General features: G+C 33.7%; 4 protein-coding genes, 1 long non-coding RNA gene and 1 pseudogene across 6 annotated transcripts; 3 read left to right on the forward strand and 3 right to left on the reverse strand.

Moving 5' to 3' along the window:
* Positions 1-565: 565 nt before the first annotated feature.
* LOC112419281 (protein FAR1-RELATED SEQUENCE 5) lies at positions 566-3,229 on the reverse strand. The gene is made up of 3 exons (XM_039830769.1): positions 1,128-3,229; positions 936-1,022; positions 566-850 (listed from the first exon to the last, which is right to left on the reverse strand). The coding sequence occupies exon 1, from the start codon at positions 3,207-3,209 to the stop codon at positions 1,428-1,430; it is 1,782 nt and encodes a 593-aa protein (XP_039686703.1). The 5' UTR covers positions 3,210-3,229; the 3' UTR covers positions 566-850; positions 936-1,022; positions 1,128-1,427.
* Positions 3,230-4,049: 820 nt separating this feature from the next.
* LOC25487621 (short-chain dehydrogenase reductase 3b) lies at positions 4,050-5,220 on the forward strand. Of its 2 annotated transcripts, XM_039830770.1 has the most exons (3): positions 4,050-4,126; positions 4,222-4,481; positions 4,566-5,220. In XM_039830770.1, exons 1-3 carry the CDS (start codon positions 4,113-4,115, stop codon positions 5,003-5,005), a joined length of 714 nt encoding a protein of 237 aa, XP_039686704.1. In that variant the 5' UTR covers positions 4,050-4,112; the 3' UTR covers positions 5,006-5,220. The 2 variants fall into 2 exon arrangements, with proteins under 2 accessions (XP_039686704.1, XP_013465058.1); XM_013609604.3 differs by having other exon boundaries at positions 4,222-5,220.
* A 2,115-nt stretch (positions 5,221-7,335) lies between these two features.
* LOC120578092 (PXMP2/4 family protein 4-like) lies at positions 7,336-8,372 on the forward strand (annotated as a pseudogene).
* A 3,591-nt stretch (positions 8,373-11,963) lies between these two features.
* LOC120578255 (uncharacterized) lies at positions 11,964-14,836 on the forward strand. The gene is made up of 2 exons (XR_005644207.1): positions 11,964-12,330; positions 14,621-14,836. It is a non-coding gene; the product is annotated as an uncharacterized lncRNA (long non-coding RNA).
* Positions 14,837-16,087: 1,251 nt separating this feature from the next.
* LOC25487625 (putative cell wall protein) lies at positions 16,088-16,964 on the reverse strand. Its single transcript, XM_024776677.2, has one exon. It carries the CDS (start codon positions 16,734-16,736, stop codon positions 16,356-16,358), a length of 381 nt encoding a protein of 126 aa, XP_024632445.1. The 5' UTR covers positions 16,737-16,964; the 3' UTR covers positions 16,088-16,355.
* A 153-nt stretch (positions 16,965-17,117) lies between these two features.
* Positions 17,118-20,997, reverse strand: LOC25487626 (probable protein phosphatase 2C 52). Its single transcript, XM_013609609.3, has 6 exons — positions 20,685-20,997; positions 19,075-19,565; positions 18,611-18,952; positions 18,249-18,366; positions 17,925-18,148; positions 17,118-17,730 (listed from the first exon to the last, which is right to left on the reverse strand). Exons 2-6 carry the CDS (start codon positions 19,315-19,317, stop codon positions 17,245-17,247), a joined length of 1,413 nt encoding a protein of 470 aa, XP_013465063.1. The 5' UTR covers positions 19,318-19,565; positions 20,685-20,997; the 3' UTR covers positions 17,118-17,244.
* Between the last annotated feature and the right edge of the window lie 553 nt (positions 20,998-21,550).

Here is a 21,550-nt window from a genome sequence, read left to right on the forward strand (position 1 = left end):
GGTATTGCTCTCTAATGTATCTAACATAGCCAAAAGATCTACAAAAGTATCTCGTTATAGTTTTAATTCTATTCTATAAGTTACATTATGATGAATGCTAAAAATGAATAAAACTAAACCTTTTCTATATCAAAAGAGACCAATACATCCAGCTAAAACAGACAATAAAAATCTGTAAAATAAACCAAACACTTGAAGACCAAAGCAAAGAGAAGAAAACAAAACCAATATGTTGCAGCTGGAACACAATGATACTAATCAGAACCTAGGGGTGGAAGAAATGCCACAACGTAGCTGCAGCACCACAACAGTCCACAGGCGGAAAACCAGCTTTGAACTACGTAGAGAATTACCTCAAACTTGATCCGAGATATACAGAAAATTACCTTGAACCAGCATTGAAGTATGCATAGAACACCCAAAAAAAACACCAGATTCAGTAAAAGCTCAAACTCCTATGGGCAGACAGTCAAGTTCAACAGGCTACAATCCAGTAGAGTTAACACACAATCCAAAAACAAAAGAATCAAGATTTGTTACACACTCTAAAATTATGCTAGCAAAATAGAAACGAACAAATGACAGAGGCTGCTATAACACAATTAAGATTTGTTACACACTCTAAAATTATGCTAGCATAAATAGAAACGAACAAATGACAGAGGCTGCTATAACACAATTAAGCTAGCAAAATATTGTATATTCCATTCAAAATACAAAGTCAATGTATGGCAGAAGCTGCTATAAAAGTGCTGCTATAATCCCAGAAAACTTAATAACAACAAAAATGCAGCAACGCCAGTGCCCCCTATGCATTCATTCCATTCAAATAGGTTGGCCCCCCTATTTCCTACATTAATAACAACTTAAAAATTAGCATCACGATACTTGTTGAATGTATGAATAGTTCATTATGAATTTGTTTTTGAAATTACCATTAGCATGGCTGTGTAATTGACTTGAGACTCGTGTGCTTGTGGGGGCTCATAAGTTGTAGGCGCAGAACAAGATACTCCATCAACCTAAAATGATTATGTCAAATTATTAAGCTAAGATACATGTAAAATTATGGCAGTCACCAAAACAAGTAAAACTAAAACAAGTACTTTAAATAACAACTCATATACCTGTGAACTTTTTTCTTTAGGTGGAGCGCGCCTAGATGTAGCGCGACTATGCTGTTTTTCCAGACAACTTTTGTGTCGCTTAATTCGCTTTGAACCGGGTCGTACCCTGAACCCCTTTGCTTGCATAAAATCCAAACTCACAACTTCTGGACGAGCACCATTATCACCGTTATTGTCCATAGCTTGTGTCCGAAGTTCAATTATTTTCTTGAACATGTCATCTACACCATTATCAAGAAACTTGAGCCATTCTTCCTTGGGTGATGCTTCAGTTGCCGCTTTAATGAACTTAGAGACAACTCATCTGAACATTCGATTTCTAGACAAGTTAGGATCTCCTTCAACCTCCTTTCCCCTAAAATCTTGCACAACTCCAAAACGGGCTTCTCTTGTCCACCTTTTTAAAATATAGTTGTCAGGAATTACCTTAACATCATTCAATTCAAACACTTTTAAAGCATGTGAACAAAGTATGCCAAAAGTATCAAATTTCCTACAACTACAAGTGATGGAATTTGAAACACGGTTAAATGAAACTCTCCAAGATCCTTCATGTTTTGCCTTTGTGATGACATATTCACAAAGAGAGTCAGATTCATGTCTAATTGGTACAGATAAAGTTAAGAATAACTTAAACTCATCTTGAAACAATTCAAATACAGTGTGTGTGTATGTTTTTCCCATTTGAATTAGTATTGGTGCAGTTTCATATGCTAACCTTGCAAGCTTATGGGAGGATTCATACACACAACTCAATTCTTTTGCTCTCTTCTCCTCAACAACTATTTCAAAATGGTTGAAGAATTCTAGGATATTCACATTCGGTTTCATACAAGACTTGAAGTGAGCATTCAAACTTTCACTAACTTGTGTACTTCGCATACCAAGTGTTAACACTCCCTTCATATAACATGAAGCCCATTTTTTTTTAAGCTCATAAGTTGAAATGATCCAAGATTTGTCATGAATATTAAATTTGTGGATCATGTCAAACCAAAGTTTCTCAAAATCTGCTTCAATGTCAATATCATACATGCATTTTTTGATATCACTAAGCAAAGAAGATCCTCCCTTCATCATGTTCCCAAGATGTTTAACTCCATTTTGTAACAAATGCCATGTGCATAAACCATGATGAGTCTCGGGCATCACATCTGCAACTGCCCTTGCCATTGCTTGATCTTGGTCAGTGAAGATCGTCTTTGGTTTTTTGTTGTTGTGTGCCTGTAAGAATGTATCAAACAACCATCTAAATGACTCACTTGTCTCATCATACATTAGTGCCGCCCCAAATATGACTGAACCTCTATAATGGTTGAAACCAGAAAAAAAAGCAAGTGGTCTATTGGCATAGTTGGTACAGTATGTGGTGTCCAAAGAAACAACATCGCCAAAATACCCGTAATCCAAAATCATCTGTGCATCACACCAAAACACATTTGTAATATGTTCTTCTACATCCATCTGATATGCATGAAAGAAGGATGGATTCTCCAACAATTGTCGTTGAAAATATTTTGAAAGACATCCAATCTCACCATATGCCATACTTCTTTTTCTTCTTGCAGTGATGTAGTTTCTTACATCCACCTCTGTAAATCCAACATTAGCTCTGTGCCCTGCTTGTGTGCTCAAAAGTTGAAATGTTGACTTCTGCCTTAATCCAGAGTCATTAGCCAAATCAATCTCATATGCTTGCACCTCAGTTATCTTTCTATGTGACCGAAGCATGTGTTTTGTCTCAGAATTTTGTAGATCATGGTTATGTTCTTCTTCAAAGTCATTGATGACCAACTTTCCATTCTTACGAGAAAGTGTAATTCTTACAGGGCAATTTGTTCTAACATCGGCTCTCGTATATTTTCCTTCATATGCGTATCTTTTCTCCTTCCTTTTTAGCCCTTCCTTACAACAAACCAATCGACATGACGATACGCTACCATCTTCTTTTTTGTTTGCGAAACGTACTCTAACTCCGAAGCCCACACGAAAACTATAAGCAAGCCAAAACTTATTAGCCTCTTCCATAGAATCAAATCCCATTCCAATCTTTGGTTTCCAATCAACATCTGAAGATGTCATATTTGATCAAACTATCCAAAGAACCTAAAAAGTAAATAAAGAACATAAGGCATAAAAAACAATTCATACAAAACATTAAGAAAGAAAACATTAAAACAGAATGAATGATAAGAACAAAAAAATTCAAGGATCAATCAATCCCCTTTGCCTTTTTTCAAAACAACAACAACATGAGTCAAGCTTTTTTAAAAAAAAGAAACAGAGTTTAGTAAACATTGCAATGGGTTATATACATCCTTAAATAAAACCCTAAATTTCCTAAAATCAAATCCTAATAAATTGAAACTAGTTCAAAAACAATTGTTTTATCTCTTGATCAACCGTTGTTATTCTCTATTTTCATAGAAATTTTGATTTTTATTATGGGTTAATCTCATTTCTATGAACATTTCAATCATTCTAAAGAAAAAGATAAAAGAAAAAGAAAACCTTATGATGCCACAGTCATGGCAGGTTGACGGCGGCGGCGGTGATCGACGGTGGACGGAAAACTGATGATGATGATGATGATGGTGAGTGAGTGAGTTTGTTTTGAAGTGGAAGGAGGAAGCAGAAGAGTTAGCGCGCGTTTTCTATTTCACTCCTTCTCTGTCACGTGTTCTCTCTTATTCTCCTTTAATTGAATTTTTTTTTTAAAAGGGTGTGCCACGTGGCACACCCTGATTGGACAATGTTATATAACTTAAAATCCACTATGTTACACAAGTGGAACCCTATAATCTGAAGTGTCATGGATTAAATACACAAATTCTTAATGATTGGTCATTTATCTTAATCAGAAAAGTCATTATCATACACCGTAGATTTTTTTGTTTATATATATATAAAAAGAACGGGAGGCAGGATTAAACATTGCGAGCAAAAAGGTTCATAACTCAAAGCAAGGGTAGCGTGAAGTCATCAATGTCAAAACAAAGGTATAACTTTCTATATTTGTGAATCTTTCTCTAGTGTGTGCCTATTTCTATTGGCTTAATTAATCAATATAGTATATTTTATATTATGATGATAGGTTGGAGGGTAAGGTAGCTATAGTGACTGGGGCAGCAAGTGGAATAGGAGCAGAAGCAGTAAAGATATTTGTGGAAAATGGAGCATTTGTAGTCATAGCAGATATCAATGATGAATTGGGTCACCAACTTGCAACTTCAATTGGGTTAGACAAAGTGAGTTACCACCACTGTGACGTGAGAGAGGAGAAACAAGTTGAGGAAATTGTTGCTTTCACGTTGGAGAGATATGGTACCTTAGACATCATGTTCAGCAATGCTGGTAACGCTGGTCCTTTATCTAGCATACTAGAATTTAACCTAAATGAATTTGACAACACCATGGCTGTGAACATTCGTGGTGCAGCTGCAACTATCAAGCATGCTTCACGTGTAATGGTGGAAAGAAAAATACGAGGATCAATAATTTGCACAGCCAGTGTAGCTGGTTTTGTTGGTAGATGTGCAGGACATGATTATACAGCATCAAAACATGGTCTTATAGGCCTTGTTAGGTCAGCATGCGGTGAGCTTGGAGCTTATGGAATCAGAGTCAATTCAATCTCACCCTATGCTGTTGCTACACCTCTTGCATGTAGAGCACTGGACATGGTGCCGAGTGAAGTTGAAGCTGTTGGCCTTGATTATGCTAATTTGCAGGGAATTACATTGAAGGCTGCTCATATTGCAGAGACTGCTTTGTTTCTTGCATCTGATGAATCTGCTTATATTAGTGGACACAACTTGGTCGTTGATGGAGGCTTCTCAGTCATTAACCGGTGTCTTCCTAGTATTAAAAAACAATAACTCATCGTTATCTTTCTACCACTTTCTCTATCATTCACTCTTTTATTTGTTGAAGCTCATGTGCGTTTGTATTCTCATTTTATATGAGATTTATTTTCTAAGTGTGAAACTTACATATATTTTCATGGAGAAATAATGTTAACGAGAGTGTTCATAACACTCCTTAAAAAATAAACTATGTGATTTGGAATTATAATGAAATAAACGTTTTTTTAGAGGAATGAAATAAATGATAAATATTTGTACTATTTATTTTTTTTTAAATAAAATATTTGTACTATTGTATATTATATATTTATAATATTTAATATTAACTTAAAAGTGAATATTCTTGTTGACCCCATTTCATTCTTAGTGGTACAAGCGAAAGTGACCTTCCATATATTGCTGCATACTACAAAGATTATATAGAGCACAATAATTGTACTATAAAGATGCTTTTTTTGCAGTTTGTACACATAAAACAACTTAGTTAAGGGGGAAGGAATATTAAATGCATTATGCATGTGATATGAAATTTTCATATTTCAACATAAATTTAAAATTTATAAGGGTATGTAATTTGAACAACTATTTGTGGAACAATTTATATGACATTTAAAAATATATAAAGAAAAGTAGATGTTGATACGAAAATTAAAACAATAGAGGCAGAAAGTAAAAAAAAAATATAAGTATAAAAAAGAAATTATCACTAAAATTATCATAAAATGAATGTACAAATATAATTTCTCAAATTAATTATATTATACTAACAATTAACAATATTTGAAAAATAAGAAGGAATCATTGAAAGAAGCCAAAAAGTGGCCCATGCATAAAGAAGTCGTACTTCATTTCTATGATGATTGATGACAATGGGCAATACATACAGTACGTGTCTTAGTTTATGTGAGAGTTACTGTGGAGCTGAGGGTCCAGTTTATTTGAAAGAGGTGAAATAAGGAGTTTTGTTTTTAAAATAAGAGGAGTGTTATGTGACACGAAAAAGTACATATTGACACGAAAACTAAAATAATAGAAAGATAAATAAAAAATAATTTAAGTATGAGAGAAAAAGTTATCATAAAAATTGTCACAAAATAAATGTTTAAATATCATTTCTCTTAAAATAAGACAGATCCAAGCTTCAACCAATTTAAAGAAAGTTTCAACGATAAGATCAGGAAATTAATTTTTTTTAATAAATATTTGTTATGTGTAGAATTTTTCACATATTAGTCAATCCTATAAAATTTATATTTTTTTTGAAACAATTTCAAAACTATATCTTTGATTTTATTTTTATCTAATTTGAATAAAAATATTTCTCTTGAAACAATTTCAAAATCATATTTTAATTTTATTTAAATCCATTTAAATATAATATATCTTTTGAAACAATTTCAAAACATTATCTTTGATTTGATTTAAATCTCATTTGAATAAAGTATATCTTATGAAACAATTTCAAAACATAGATATGGTAGTGAGATTTATATGATTTATTTTATTTAAATAAAGTATATTTTAAGATAAAAAAATCAAAATCAAATATTTGATTTTATATAAACAAAATATATTTTGAAACAATTTCAAACATATCGTGGGGAAAGATTCCAACATCATCATCGATCATAACTTCACCATAAAATGTTGTCGGTTATGAAGTATAACAGACGACGAGTTTCAACAATCGTAATATCATCATTGATCATAACTTCACCATACAAAATCGTCGGTCATGAAATAAAATCGACAAAAAGCATCATCTACCGTAATATGATCATGGTTCACCATACGAAGTCGTCCGTCATAATGTATAATCGAAACCAGAGTATCAACAACCACAATTTCATCATCCATCGTAACATCATTATACAAAATCGTCGGTCATGAAGAACAATCGACAATGGATTCATTATGGTGTTAACAACGCTAAGCAGCGCAAACCAAAATCAACCACATCACTTTATTTATTAGATTTAACCGTAGTTTTGGTCTCCTAAGTATCACAATCTTTCGATTTTGGACCCCTAAGAAAATAGAAAGTCACATGTGGCATCTCACTTTAAGTGATATGGGTGACACGTATACATTGACTTGGTCAAAATTGGTCTGGAGTGTCAAAAGTGCCAAGGGGGTAAACGTAGGGGGCTGATTTGTTATTGTTTTTTTTACAGGGGGCCAAAATCGCAAGATTGTGATACTTAGGATGGCCAAAAGTGAAATTAAGCCAACATATAATTGCTCCCAGAATTGATTACACGCATCTCTCTCTTGAATCATATTCAAAATAAATAAAGCATATCATCAGACATCACAAAAAGGAAAACAAACAACCACACAAAAAGACGGATGGAGAAAATGGTTGAAATGAATCTAGTGTATTTTATGTCACGTATATGTATGGAAGAAGGTGAAAACTGAATAGGGTCTTGTAATGCAGGGTTGGACACTTTATGAGATACTAAAATATGTGCCTGAACACAATTGAATTGCATACGAGCATTCTCTAAAAGCAAATCCAGTTTTAGCTAAAATGGCAATAAGTGGAGTTGTCTACTCAATTGGAGATTGGATTGCTCAGGAATGTTTCTTACTGGCAAGATTTATGAAATGCTTAAGTTGCACAGGTTTTTTTTTTTATCAACTCTTATAAGTTATATCCGAAATACAACTTTACGAGGCTATTCAAATTTGGTCTTGTTGGATTTGCTCTCCATGGATCTCTTCCTCGCTATTACTACCAACTTTGCGAGGTAATTAATGTATATAATTGGTTTGGAACTATTAGGTTATTTTCTATCAATGGCTAAAACTGTTTTGCATTTTTTCATATTGGCTCTTTCTCCTTTCCAACAATGGTGGGTTGTCCCTATTAAAGTTGCTTTTGACCAAACTGTGTGGTCAACTATTTGCAACACCATCTACTTTGTGGTTTGGGTTTGTTGCGTTTCGACTCTTTGGAACACCAACTATTTGATCTTAGGATATGTTTGAATTGATTTATTTGATCTTATTTACGGACATAAACACTTCTGAGACTCTTTGAAATAGCTTATGGAAACAACTTATGGTATGATCATTAACTCTCCAGGATCGCTTAAGAAGAGAGCTTATGGCTTATTTGAAAACAATTTGATTTAATTTTATCATTTACTACAAAAATAGTTTATACATAAGCACCTATTAAATGTTTATGTTATAAGTGCTTAGTTAAGCTCATTATCCAAATAAGGCATAAAATTTCACTCATGCTTCACTTGCAGGAAGGAAGCTTTGGCCTTTCGCCAATCTCAATACTTATGGTGTGATACCTGTGGAACAAGGGGTTCTTTGGGTGGACTATATTGAGCTCATTTGGGTAACAATACTTTCAACATAAGCTCTTTGGACTTATTTGTAATATCATATTGAATTATTACACAACTTTTTGTCCTAGTCTGTAGACAGCAAGAGTGTTTTCATGAGGGATTCTCTCCATCTAAGACTCTATCAATTTCTCTCATTTAGAGATATAAAGACACAAAGAAGTTTTAAAAATTTAATGGTATGTTTGTTTTCACGTTGGAAGGACCAACTCACTGTGCGTTTGGTTGAAGCTAGTATTTCAAGCTTCTTTAAAATCACAGCACAAAGCCATCTGGATGTGCGTTTTCTTACACCGCTGCGAAATTAAACAAAATAATTAATGATTATGGGATTCACTTAATGGTAAGACCCACTCTATTTTTTTTGGCTATCTCTCTCCAAATTGTACTCTCCATTTATTTTAAGCAAATTGAAAGGACCATTGCTATGTTTTATGAGTCAAGTTCATCTCCATTTTGGATCTCCTCCATTTCTTCCATTTGAAAAGATAAAAATACAATAAAATTTAAAAATAATTAATGACGGTGGAACCAAATTGTAAGTAGGGCCCACAATCTATATTTTGTGTGTATCTATTTCTAAATGACAATTTCAATTCATTTTTATAAATGGAGAGGATCCTAACTTATGTTTTCTCGCTCTTTTGCATGCTAAGCGTCACTTACTTCCTTTTAGCATAAATTTTTGCATGCTAAGCGTCTCTTACTTCCTTTTGATGAACTATGATGCACGGACACGGGACACGGACTCGAACACGGGACACGACTAATCTAAAAAAACGTAGGACAGACACGGCTATATATATTTTATATATGAATAAAATAATGTATTTTGTGAGAATAATTTATGAAGAGTCTAAAACGAGAGGCACAATTCATGTTTATTTAAACTTTCAATCAACCAAACAGAGACAAAAATTAACCAAAATAAACTTAGTACTTTCAATCAAGAAAAATAATCTAAAACAAAATGATGAAAGTATATCTAAAGTCATCAATGTCACCATAGTATTATCCTAAAGTTTGACATAGGTATATATAAATCAAATAGGACAAAACGTGTTGACCAGGTCTTGTGACCTGTGTAAAGGGGATATATTATAAAATATATACCATCGCCATGTGATAAAAGTTCATACTTGTGTTATTAATATTATTATTATACTTCATAAAGAAAACTTGTGGTCATAAAGTTCAGACACTGTTTTCTATCAAAACGTGTGGTGGTCAAAATTTTTAACAAAACATAAAGCTGCAAACAGATAACGAAAACGATAGCACAACATCAAAGAGAAAAGTGAAAAGTGAAAACCCATGAAATTATAAACAAGAAAAGAAGAAAGAAAATTGATAGAAACCTGGAGTAGACGACGACGACGGGAAGGAAGTAGACATCGGCGCCGGAAAAGGTGTGGTGGGGTAAAGTGAGCGGCGAAAACAGGGTTCTATCGTTTCTAAGTTGGAAGCCCAGAAACCTAGTTCTCTTCCTTTTTTTTTCTTTTTTTTTTTTTTTTTATTTTTATTTTCTGTCATGGGCCGTGTCCTGCTCAACTGAACGGTGTCGCGTCCGCGTCCGCTGCAAGTTTTTTTTTGTTGGATACGTCTAGATCTGCGTCTGACGCAAATCGTACGCATGTCCGTGTCGGAACCGCGCCGGACACGTCGACACGGCGGATCTCAGCCGCGTCTGTGCATCAGAGCTTTTGATGATCTATTATTTGAGAATGGATGTTTGACCTCTTAGAAGTAATAATACATAGAGAAGAGAATAGGATAGAAGGACAACCAACAGGAAGCTAGGGTTCAATAAGATTGCAATTGACGAGAATAACAAATACAAAACAATAAAGTAAATATATACACAACTAGCAAAAGGGAACTACTATTAAGTAGAGTAAATAAATAAAGACATGAAAGTCCTATTGTTTAGCACTCCTCAAACTCACAAAGCATTAATGGGAAGCATCAAGAGTTTGCTGGTTAGAAAGCGAAAATGTTCAACGTACTTCTTTCGTTCTAAAATATAAGTAAATTTGACTTTTTAGGTTCATTCAATTAATGATGTATGTGATATGGATCACATACATCATTAATTGAATGAACCTAAAAAATAAAATTTGCTTATATTTAAAAACGGAAGGAGTAATTGATTAGACTCGAAAATGGACAAAACAACAAAACCAATTTAATTGGATTTTTGGGTTCATGGAGTCATTAGTTTGATTCTTACAATTAAGCTAGATGCATAGTATAAATAGCATAATTTTTTTGTTGCAAATTAGTTTAATTCTTACACTTAACCTAAATAGCATGAAATTTGTGTTGCATATAATCATTTAAAGTTTGGAAAATAGATTATATTTCTTACATACTCTTGTCTTGGTTTTAGCTATTCAAATGAGAAATCAGAATCCCGAAAATATGAGGAAGTGTCATAAACAAGTTCATCTACTTCAAGCTAGAATTTTAAATAACCAATAAGAATGTTGTAAGATTCTTCTGACATGTTTTAATGTTCTAGAGGGTCCTTATGATATTTTTTTTTAAGTTAAACTAGTCCATCTAAATTGACACCGAGAATCGAACATAAAACTAAAATAGACAAAATTGCGATCTGACACGTAAAAACACAAGAGTCAATGATCTTGAGTACCATTTGTGTGCTTGAATAGGTCAGGAATCGGAAATTGGTGGGCACGGCCGGGATCTCCGCGAAAACATGTGAAAACTGTGGAATCATGTTGTAAGATTTTATAAGTAAGTTAAATTCCAACATCCATATACTCAACCCATATAGCTAAACGGTCAAGTGATAGAAAGGACTAACTTATTCTAATGGGAGTAACGTTTGAGACAAACTTAAAACTTTTAAAATATAAGAGACTAATTTGAAACTTTTGAAACATAAGAGATTAGCTTGAAACTTAAAATAAACATATGAGACCAAACATAAAATTATGGCATTATTTTATTTAGAAGTTTACTTTGACTTTGAAATACTATACATTTTGATATCGTGTTGTCTTTATACGTTCCATCAAAATCACATGAAGTTGCAATTACATATGTTATGCTTAACTTTTGCATTGTAGAATCATATGAACTATTTCTTGTAATTTGACTATGTCTTTTAATGTTAATTGCCTTCTTGCAGGCACAACGAGGTGGAGGATCAAATGCTTAAACATTAATCAAGAACAAGACTTTCAAATGAAGAGACAAAGATCTTATGCTTAGAGTCAACTATTGTCAACATAAAGTTGTGATATTATTTGTTCCTAGGAGATTTTCTTTTTCTTTTTTATTTCATTTTATCATCATAATTTTCAACTTTGATTTGGAACTGTAATGCATGTTTTCTACCGAAACTTATAATGTTTTATTTTAAAAAGTCTGATGATCAAATAAATTCAAATAAGTTTCTAAGATTTGAGCAAATCTACAACGTGACCATAATTATTTAGTAGTATAAAAAAATTGAATTCCCAAAGTACAAGAATAATTTAGTTGAAAATGATACGCTTTATTACATTAAGAAATAATCTTATAATTATTTTTTATTTGATATCAAACGGGATCATAATTATTAGCATGATATCGAAGTTAATTATAGAACTATTAAACAAAAGTGCGATGGAAATAAGCTCCTCAAAATAAACAAATAATAAACTCCAAAACAGCGTTCGTTCTGGTGATTGTTTTGGATTTTTCTTTGGCGCCCGTAGGCATAACTATTGCAATTCCGACGGGGTGAAGATCGAATCCAAACTCTCCATTCTCTACAATGGTGAAGATCGAAGAGATCAACGAATCCGTTGTGACCAAAACGAGTAGAAAGAGGAATCATGGATCGACCAGATTCTTTGTCTTCCTTGATTATTTTTTCATCTTCATGTTCCTCGGATTCCTCTGCTTCATCGTTTTCCAGATTCTTAGCCTTTGATTCATCACATTCTCCTTGTTCTCAACCAGGTATCGTGTCCATCTACTTTATTTATTTATTTATTTATTTATTTTTTAATTAATCGTGCCCCATAAGATGTTTTTCTTCAATGCATGCTTATAATTGTTGTACCTGATCAACCATGGGAATATATGATATGATCTCTATATCGCTTAACAAGGGGTTCTGATTCGAATTCAGCCCTGAAAATAGTGTTAAATTTCCCGAGGGAGAGGATTAATATCGGCATTTCCGCGCAGAGGATACTTGATTCACAACAAACAAAACCATGGGAATAGCTTTAAATTTAGTTCCTAAATGGCCTACGGCGTAAGATAACTTGGACTGCCTACTGATGATCAATCAATGATGAGAGACCCTAATTACAATGGTTTAGCACATTTTTTAATTTATAAAATGATTATTACATTTATTTTTTTATATGGTGGAAACTAGGCTTAGGTGGTTTGGGATGTAGAGAGAAGACCTGTAGATGATGCACTAAGTAGAGTGGATCGAAATATGGTTTTTGACCGAACGTTATGGCGTAATTTGATCCATGTAACCAACACTACGTAGTGCATTAAGGCTTGGTTGTTGTTGAATCCCACAATGACAGTGCTTATATTTTTATACCATGTGACCACATAGGAAGGCTCACATATACGATTAAATTAAATGGGTGGTGAACAATGTATTATCACTTGGCAGCAAGGCGGTCAAGATTATGAGTTAGATCATTGGATCGCACGAGTCTACGATCGACAACCAGACTTCTGTGCTGCGATGTGAGCAGGATCGTTGGAATACTTTGTCGTGGTTAAAATCGTGATTTTCCAGTGGGATCGTAGGATTGTGTGTGTGGATAGATGCAGGTCAGGTTTTGGTTATATGACATGTTTGGTTTGCGCCAATGACTACTGCACTCGTGCTGCCATCTGACTCTCCCTTTTCCATGTCACGCGATCTTGACAACCATGGTTGAGGTGGCTCATGGCCTCTCTTTGTCTATATTTGCTTTAGACTTCTATATGTTTGTGACAATGAGGGAATTGGGCTGTATGGTCCAAACTCTCTTCCAATCAAATCCATTCTCTTGTATTTTATTTAGTTTAATAGTGATTTAAGGGTTATTTTATGCATATATTATAGTTTTTATGCCCGTTGTGTATATGTATATGTATAAGTACAATTTTATCCTACGGTAGAATCTTACGAGTTGTGTTATGACACTCAAGTTACAATGTTTCACCCACTTCCCGATCATAGGTAGGATCTCGAGTTTGACTATATTGCTTGGCAGGGCAAGTATTGAATAATGAATGTCCATGTTTAGAAAGATGGTGGTGCCAGTGAGGAAAATAATAAAGTTTTCTCAATTCTTTTTTAATTCTTTTAGGTTTCTGGAAGACATTATCATCTTCTAATATTGATAGGTACAGATCTGAGGAGCCTATGCTATGTTCATAGCCTAATAAGAGTTAGTTAGGTAATTAGAAGGTAAGGTATGTTGCCTATAAACAGGGAGTTGAAATTAGAGAATGATGATCTAATTATGTGTAGAGTAATAGCAGTCCGAAGTTGATGAATTCTGGTTTTTTGTTCACCTGTCATGATTATTAGTAATAATAACAATTTGGTAGGGTTCGGCTCGAAAAAGTACAGTTCGGCTTCTTGTAAAGCTAGTTCAGGTTCGGTTTGAAACCACAAAACTGATGAACCGAACCTTTATACCAGTTCAGTTCAGGACTAGCCATCAATGGTTAAGTTCAGTTTTACCGAACAGTTGTAACGGTTCAATTCGGTTTGTTTTCCTTCTTGAACCAAACCATGAACAGTCCTATATTTGAGAGACTCTACAATGCCAAGAGGCCCAAACTTACACAAATAATAAGATCATCATTATCTAATTTGTACTCTATTTATAGGCAAGATGCCTTGTTTTCTAATTTCCTTTCTAACTAGCTACCTAACTCTTATTAGGCTATGAACATAGCAGAGGCTCCTCAGACCTGTGTCCATCAATATTAGAAGAAAATAAGGATTGTTATATTCTATTAGATGAATTATATTGTAATTCTGGGATTTCCCCTATTTGCTCTAGTAATACCAGTTGGTTTATTTCAAATACTTTTATTCAATATGACAATATCATCTTTAGAAGTTGGTATGTAAATGTCTTTGCTGGTACTTTTGCTTTATCTATGCTTGTTATATCTATTCACAAGTTATACACTTTTTCTTCTTTGTCTACAATTGTCCTCAACTTAAAACTAGCATTTCAATAATTTTTTTCCTTACAACCTCTTCTTTTGGCAGGATACTTCTGTGACATAGCAAGGCTTCCATTACAGATATTCAAGTTCAAAGGTCAAATGTCATATTTGATCAGACCCTAAATTTAACGCTTGAATTTATTAACTTTCTGTGTTGCAAAACTTTTGCTCTGGAATCCCAAAATTTGCACCATTTATCTAGTCTGTTACAGTTGATCTTTTGTTAACATATCCTTATCCTACTTTAATAATTTCATTACCTTTTTGCTTGACAATGATAAAAAATTATGACAGCTAAAGTAAAATCATGATCAAATTACACTGCTAAAACTAAAAATTGATATTGATAGCAGAGCAAATTTCCTTTGTTTTCTGTTAACTGTATCATTACTCAACTTGAAATGCCTTTTCCTTGAGTGTATTTGGGAGATGAAAATTTACTGTTTTTGTTTCTGGTTGGTGGTTTGGGTGGGGTAGAAGAGATGAAGACCACAAACAATTATGCTGCATGTGAAATTTGTAGTAGTTTGGTGTGGTTGCTTGCATATTGATGGCACACCAACTTTGCATTTATGTGCAGCATTTCTTTTGTTCATATCATGATATGTGAAGGAGAGGGAAATATTTAGAGTTGTCATTTGTCATATATGAATTGAGGAAAGGTTGATTTAATGACTTGAAGTGTGAAATTCAAGAGTTACCTTCTTTGTAATACTGAAATCTTAACCTCATGATTGACAATACACTCTTGAACACACTCTTTATGATGGTAGTTCATTTCCTAAGATGTCAACACATCACTTACAATGTGATAAATTTAGGAAACAATTAAATTAACTTATTAAAAACAAATCAACAATGAAAAAATCAAGTGGTTGACTCACGTGGCAAACAAACTTCCGTTAATGTCGTATTGATTTGGGTTACTTGAGTTTGAGTCCTAATTGAAACAATCTTTAGTCATACTTTACTTATCTCTCAACTAGACTTCATATTACAAGAGTTTATTTTCCCTGAAAACCGGAAGGTTAAGACCGGAAAAAAGTTATAAACAATGTAATCAATAGTGTGTCAAAAAACATTTATTCATTGATATTTTCATAGAATGACAACTTTGTGCTACAAAAATCAACCATAGCAAAGTCCATGAAAAGAGTAAGATCTATATTTGGTGTATTGACTATTGCAGATGCACCCAAAAACATGTGACCTCTTAGTCACTAGGCAGCAATTACAGCTGGTATACTAAGACTTTCCTTCTACAGGATAAGGCCAATTTCCAAACAAAAAAAAAATTATACTAACTCAAACTTGTGACCTATTATTCACATGGTAGTAGCTAGCAACTCCATTAATTGTTGCACCAACAAGACTATTTGATTAAATTTATTACAAGACTACATATTATGCCGTTTGCAACCTTATCCCTGCATTGACTTGTAGGACAGAGGAACATATTTACCTTAACAACTTCATAGTAACATAAGTGCAACTAGAAAAATATTCAGTATGAGCCAGTGTTCATAGTTTTTATATAGAAGATGTACTATGAATTGAAATTGTAAGAGTAAATTTAATTATAGGGCTACACACATTAGAGCTTACATCATACATAATTAATCTTAAAGTAAATAACACAATGGCTTTGCATACCATGTAACAGATAGTGTACTCTGAACACTTATTCATGGGTGCTTAAATTGGTCAAAAGCATAACAAGGCTTAGAAACTAGGTCTAATTAGTAAAATAATGCATGATGGCTCATAACTGAGTTAATTCAAGGATGAACTGCAGCTGGAACTGGAACAACACCACCACTGCCAGGAATTGGAACCTCAACACCAGGATTAGGGATAAAGGTGTCATCACCACCTGGAACATAACGGCCACGAGCTGGTGCTGATCCTGGTCCTGATTCTGATCCGGCTCCTTGTCCCCCGCCGCCGTTGTACGGATTTTGAGGTGTAGAACCAAACAAAGGCGGGAATCCTACTCTGCCGAAGCCTGGAATCCCATCAAAATGGAAAAACCACTGAGGCTCTTTCTTTTCATCGGTATTTGAGTTTTTCGGAATACTATTGCGTGCTTGACAAGTAGTACTAAGCATAATATTTGTGATGAGAATTAGTGCAAGGAAAGTGGAAGCTTTGTAAGCCATTTTGTTTACAAGACTATTGAATATTGAGATAGGTTTTTGTGTTTGAAACTAGAAGGGAGTGGCTGCATTTTATATAGTTCAAGTTTCTGTTGAGTTTGGTGTGAAATTTTTCGGTGAGTTAAGTGTTTCTTGCACAATGCCACTAACATGGTAGCAGCCTCAGTTGTTGGTTGATATTTTGTGGTTCAGTGAATTGCAGTACATTGCATTTCTTAAAATGGTATGTGTTATTTTGGCCTCATTTTTATTACCTGCTATTTGTGGAAGAATGTTACCAATGTATAGTGGCTACTAAATGAAGCCTTCACATGGCTCAGTCATGTTCAACTATATGAAGAAAAAATTGAATTGCTTCTAGCTTCATTCTTAATGTTGGCCGCATTTTTCACAACTGAATATTAATCGTCATTTACTACAAGTAATTAACCAAGTAAAAAAATAATTCTTCTTGAATTCACCGTATTGTTATAACCATTACACCAAAGAGTTTCAACTGAATAAACAAATTTCAAGAGTTTGGTCGTTCTTCAGAAAATCTAGGAAGTTGTACCAGTGAGTTTACTCGGGTGACACCTTCTAGACCTAACCAGTTTTGATCTTCAGCTAATGATGTTCCATCTTCAACATCGACAGACTCTCCTCCTTTTCCTCCTCCTATACATGTCTCATTAAATTCTGAGGTTCTCACAGTGAAGTTCCTTTGTAAAGAAGGCTCGGACTTTTGACCATCATCCGACTCAACTGGATTACCTGAATGTCTGTTGCTTTGGATGGTTGCGGAAGAATAGCATTGTTCATCACAATCTGATTCTTCTGAGTCCATTTTCCCATCCAAAAATAGACACACAACAGCACAGTCATCCATTTTCGAAGTTGGATATTTAAGTTTCCACTCTCGTGCGGCAGATTCCACCAGAACCCTCGCTGCTGATGATCGACTTGGTGCTGATGATACTATTTCCACAACCTCTTCATTGCTCAGAACATCCCATATCTGCAGAGACCAAAAGAAGACAAATGTTTGAGACCTAACATTAAACTTTTGCAAAGTGTCGTAGAACCAAATAACGTTTTCTTCTCTATAACTTTCCTCATATAAATAATATTTATGAAATTGAAATTTCTGAAATAGAAAAAACAAAACTGAACAATCAAATATACAGTAGATATGAAATTGAAATTTCTTACACCATCCGAGGCAAGAACAATGAACTGATCTCGGTCTGTGAGAATCCGGTGCGTAAATTCAGGTACAGAAATCACACCATACTCCTTCAAGCAAAAATCGCCAAATGCTCTAGCCATTGCTAATCCAGGTGCATCATCAAAAGGTAGCCACACCCTACAAACTTCTGGTTCATCTTCCAATGCAAATACCCTACCCTTGCACTTTTTAATTCTTTCAGCTTCTCCTATAAGAATATTATTACATCAAAGTTTGAATAAGTTGAAAACAAGATAAAAAACTTAAATTAAAACAGAAAGGATGAATAATGATTTCATATAACACACTTGGCAAATCAGGTTTTAAATCAACTGTCAGCTGAATTGCAACCATCGAGTCATTGCTGTCCTTGGATCCCATGATTGCTCTTGAATCACCAATATTGCCCATGTACAAATTTGAACCCTAAAAAAGTGAAGAAAATAAGGAATTGTTAGAACACCGACCTTTGTTCAAAAGAAAACATATACGGAAAAGGCAAACAAAGAACACACGCGATTTGATTACGGGGTTAAAATACTACGGTCCAAATTACAAGATTACTCTTGATCGAGCGACCTGCCCAATTATCAGTAAACTATGAGTCATACTCTACAGAAATTTATAAAAGAAACAAAACCAATATGATAGATGCTGATCTTTGATCTACCTGTTTCACGATAGTCACAGATGTGCTTCCACTACAAAAACAGTCCAAATTTGCATGAGACTTCAACTCTTTGTCCATGGCCTTGTATGCCTTCATGAAAGCTTCTCTCCACATAGAATTCACCTCATCCTCACCAGAGAAATTATTCTCAGCTTCTCCACTTTCAAACTTTATGTCCTTGGAAAAAGCTTTACTGGATTCATTTCGCCTCGACTCAGATGAATCCAAAAATGAAAGCAATTTTATGGGCAAGGCATCCCTAACTTTACGCGCTACTAGGTGACCGTATGGACCATGGCCATCAAACACACCACAGAAGATCGCATCTTCTGACACAAAATCCTAAAGAAAACAAAGATCAAAACTAGGATGTAAATTTCAAAAATTAACCAAGATTCCAAGTCTCTCTTCATTTAATGAGAATCAAACATCATCAAAACAACCATAACATGAAACATACTTACTTCCCATACAATCATAGCATCCTGATTAACACCCTTACGACCCTGCTGCGTAAATATACAAGAAGACCGACTCTTTCCATTACTAAATATTCTGTTTGGTAAGGATGCTAACTTGTTCAAAGATACAACATGATCAGAGAATGTTCTTCTTGCTTTCTTTTGACCACACAACCCGATTTCAAGACAAGATGGAATATGCGAACCGTCATTACTTTTATTGCTTGTTGAGACACAACACCCCATTTTCTCAGTTCCAGAAAGAAAAACACTTTAGATGAATATCATGCTATGTTCATTACTTTTGTACCATAGATCTCACTTGAAAAAACTCTGAGATTCCAAACTTAGTCAATTGAGTAAACAATCCTGATTCCAAAGATCCTTTCACTATTAAAAAAATTCACACCTTGTTGCTGTTGGAAACTAGCTCCTTTTTTACTCGGTCAAATGCGAAATTTGCCGTAAGCTATATGAATGGATAAAGAAACCGGCTGAACAGAAGAAGACACATGAATTTAATATTTAATATATATGGTCTGCAAGAATCAAGCCTTTGCTTAATGTAAACTAATTACAAGATAATGAAACTCAATTATGTGAAATATAAAAGTCTTAACATGTCAACATGAAATAGAATATGCTAAAAATCTGGCTGATTATTTTTGTCCTTCCCCAGAATTCACATTGACCTCATCGAAATGCGGAGTTTTAGACTATTAAATTAAATCAAATACGGGAACTGTGCAATTAAAACTTTGAAGAAAACAAAGACATAGAAGAGAACACACAAATTTAGATATTTATGGAATCCAAGATTAAATGAACATCTAGAAATGAGAAAAATACAAGAACAAAATTAGTAGTATATAAACTTGAATCAAGCAACTATATCAAATGAGAATAAAGCATTTATTTAGTTAGAAAAAACTTGAAACTTAAAAAACTTCAGTGTTTTTTTTTTTTACTTATGCAATTTTCATGGCTTAATCTATGCAACAAGGTAACACACAATAGAAGAGATAAAGTGAAAAACGCAAAAGAAGAAAAAGACAGAAAGAAAAGGTGTGATATATGATATGATCAACCGAGAATCAAAGAGGTATCCGACAAATAGCATTGGTAGATCAATCAAGTAAATGTTACGTAATGATCATAATAACTAACAAGTAAAAGAAAACAACAAAATATGTAATAGTACACAAATAAATTATTGAAAAAAATATATAAGATGAAGATCAAATATTCAACCAAAACCGAAAGAAAAAAAAAAAAAACAAGATATTAGATTAAGATTAAGTCATCATTCAAGAGAAAAATATGAAGGAAATCAAATGTGTGATATAGTAAAGAGAATGTAAAAAAAAAATAAAAAATTAAGAAACTCTAAAAGTAACTAAACCTTTTAATATATTGAAAAGAGAATGAGTTTGAGTAAGAAACTTTTTAAGGAGACACATTCAACATGAAGATCTTCTTATTTGAGAGTATTGTATCATATTAAGCATGCACTATGATGTCTAGAAGAAAACAAGGATTGATGGTACAAAAATGGAAAAATTAAGGTGAAAATGAAGTACTAGTAGTAGAAGTAAAAAAAGTACATTGATCACCTTTGTTAGAAAAAGTAGGAAAGAGGTTTGAGAATGAGAGCATAGAAAAAGGTTGAATGAGGCGTGTGGTGTTGTGTGGAAGAACAAGAAGGAAATGGTGTGATGTTATTAATTGCAAAAGCTGAGAAGACAGCAGAGAGGGAGAAAGACAGGAGTGATAAAAGGAGAAAAATGAATGAATATATTATTGCACCGATGGTTTTTGGGACTTGGCCATTTTATTTAGTAGATTTTTTTTTTTCAACATGAAAAGTTTGATCTAGGTGGGACCCATTGTTAATTATTTAACTCAAATTCTTATATGATTTGTGTTTGTGTGTGAATGTTTGTTATCACGGTGAATTTGTCTGAATTGTTGTAGCTTTTTATAAGATCACGATGATGGTAGGTGGTGGTTCATTGTAATTCTAACAAATCTATCAATTGTGATACCAAATATGAATTGTTGACAATGTGATGTTTGCGAGTAACATGTAATCAGCTTTGGAAATGATCTGTCAAGGTTTTTGTTAGCTCTTTATATTCAATCTTATCTAAGGAGCTAAAATTGCGGTAGTTTATTGTAATTATAGCAAATTCATTGTGATATCAAACATACACCGAATCTTTGTTGACAATATGATGATGTTTATGAGTTAAGTGACTATTGTAGTGATCTTTTAAAGTTTTGTTTAGCTCATTGGATTTAAACTCATCTAAATTTTTATCTAAGAATGAAAATTTGATTTAAAATATGGTGTATTTTAATTTGGAAAATATTACATAAACACCATTTATTCTCATACATCTTGTACACCCCATACATTAGGAAGAGAGAATAGGAGAGAAAAGAGAAAGTGTGCTAGTGCGGGGTCCATGTGGCTACG

Source organism: Medicago truncatula, chromosome 2 (genome assembly GCF_003473485.1).
Source record: "Medicago truncatula cultivar Jemalong A17 chromosome 2, MtrunA17r5.0-ANR, whole genome shotgun sequence".
Taxonomy (NCBI): domain Eukaryota; kingdom Viridiplantae; phylum Streptophyta; class Magnoliopsida; order Fabales; family Fabaceae; genus Medicago; species Medicago truncatula.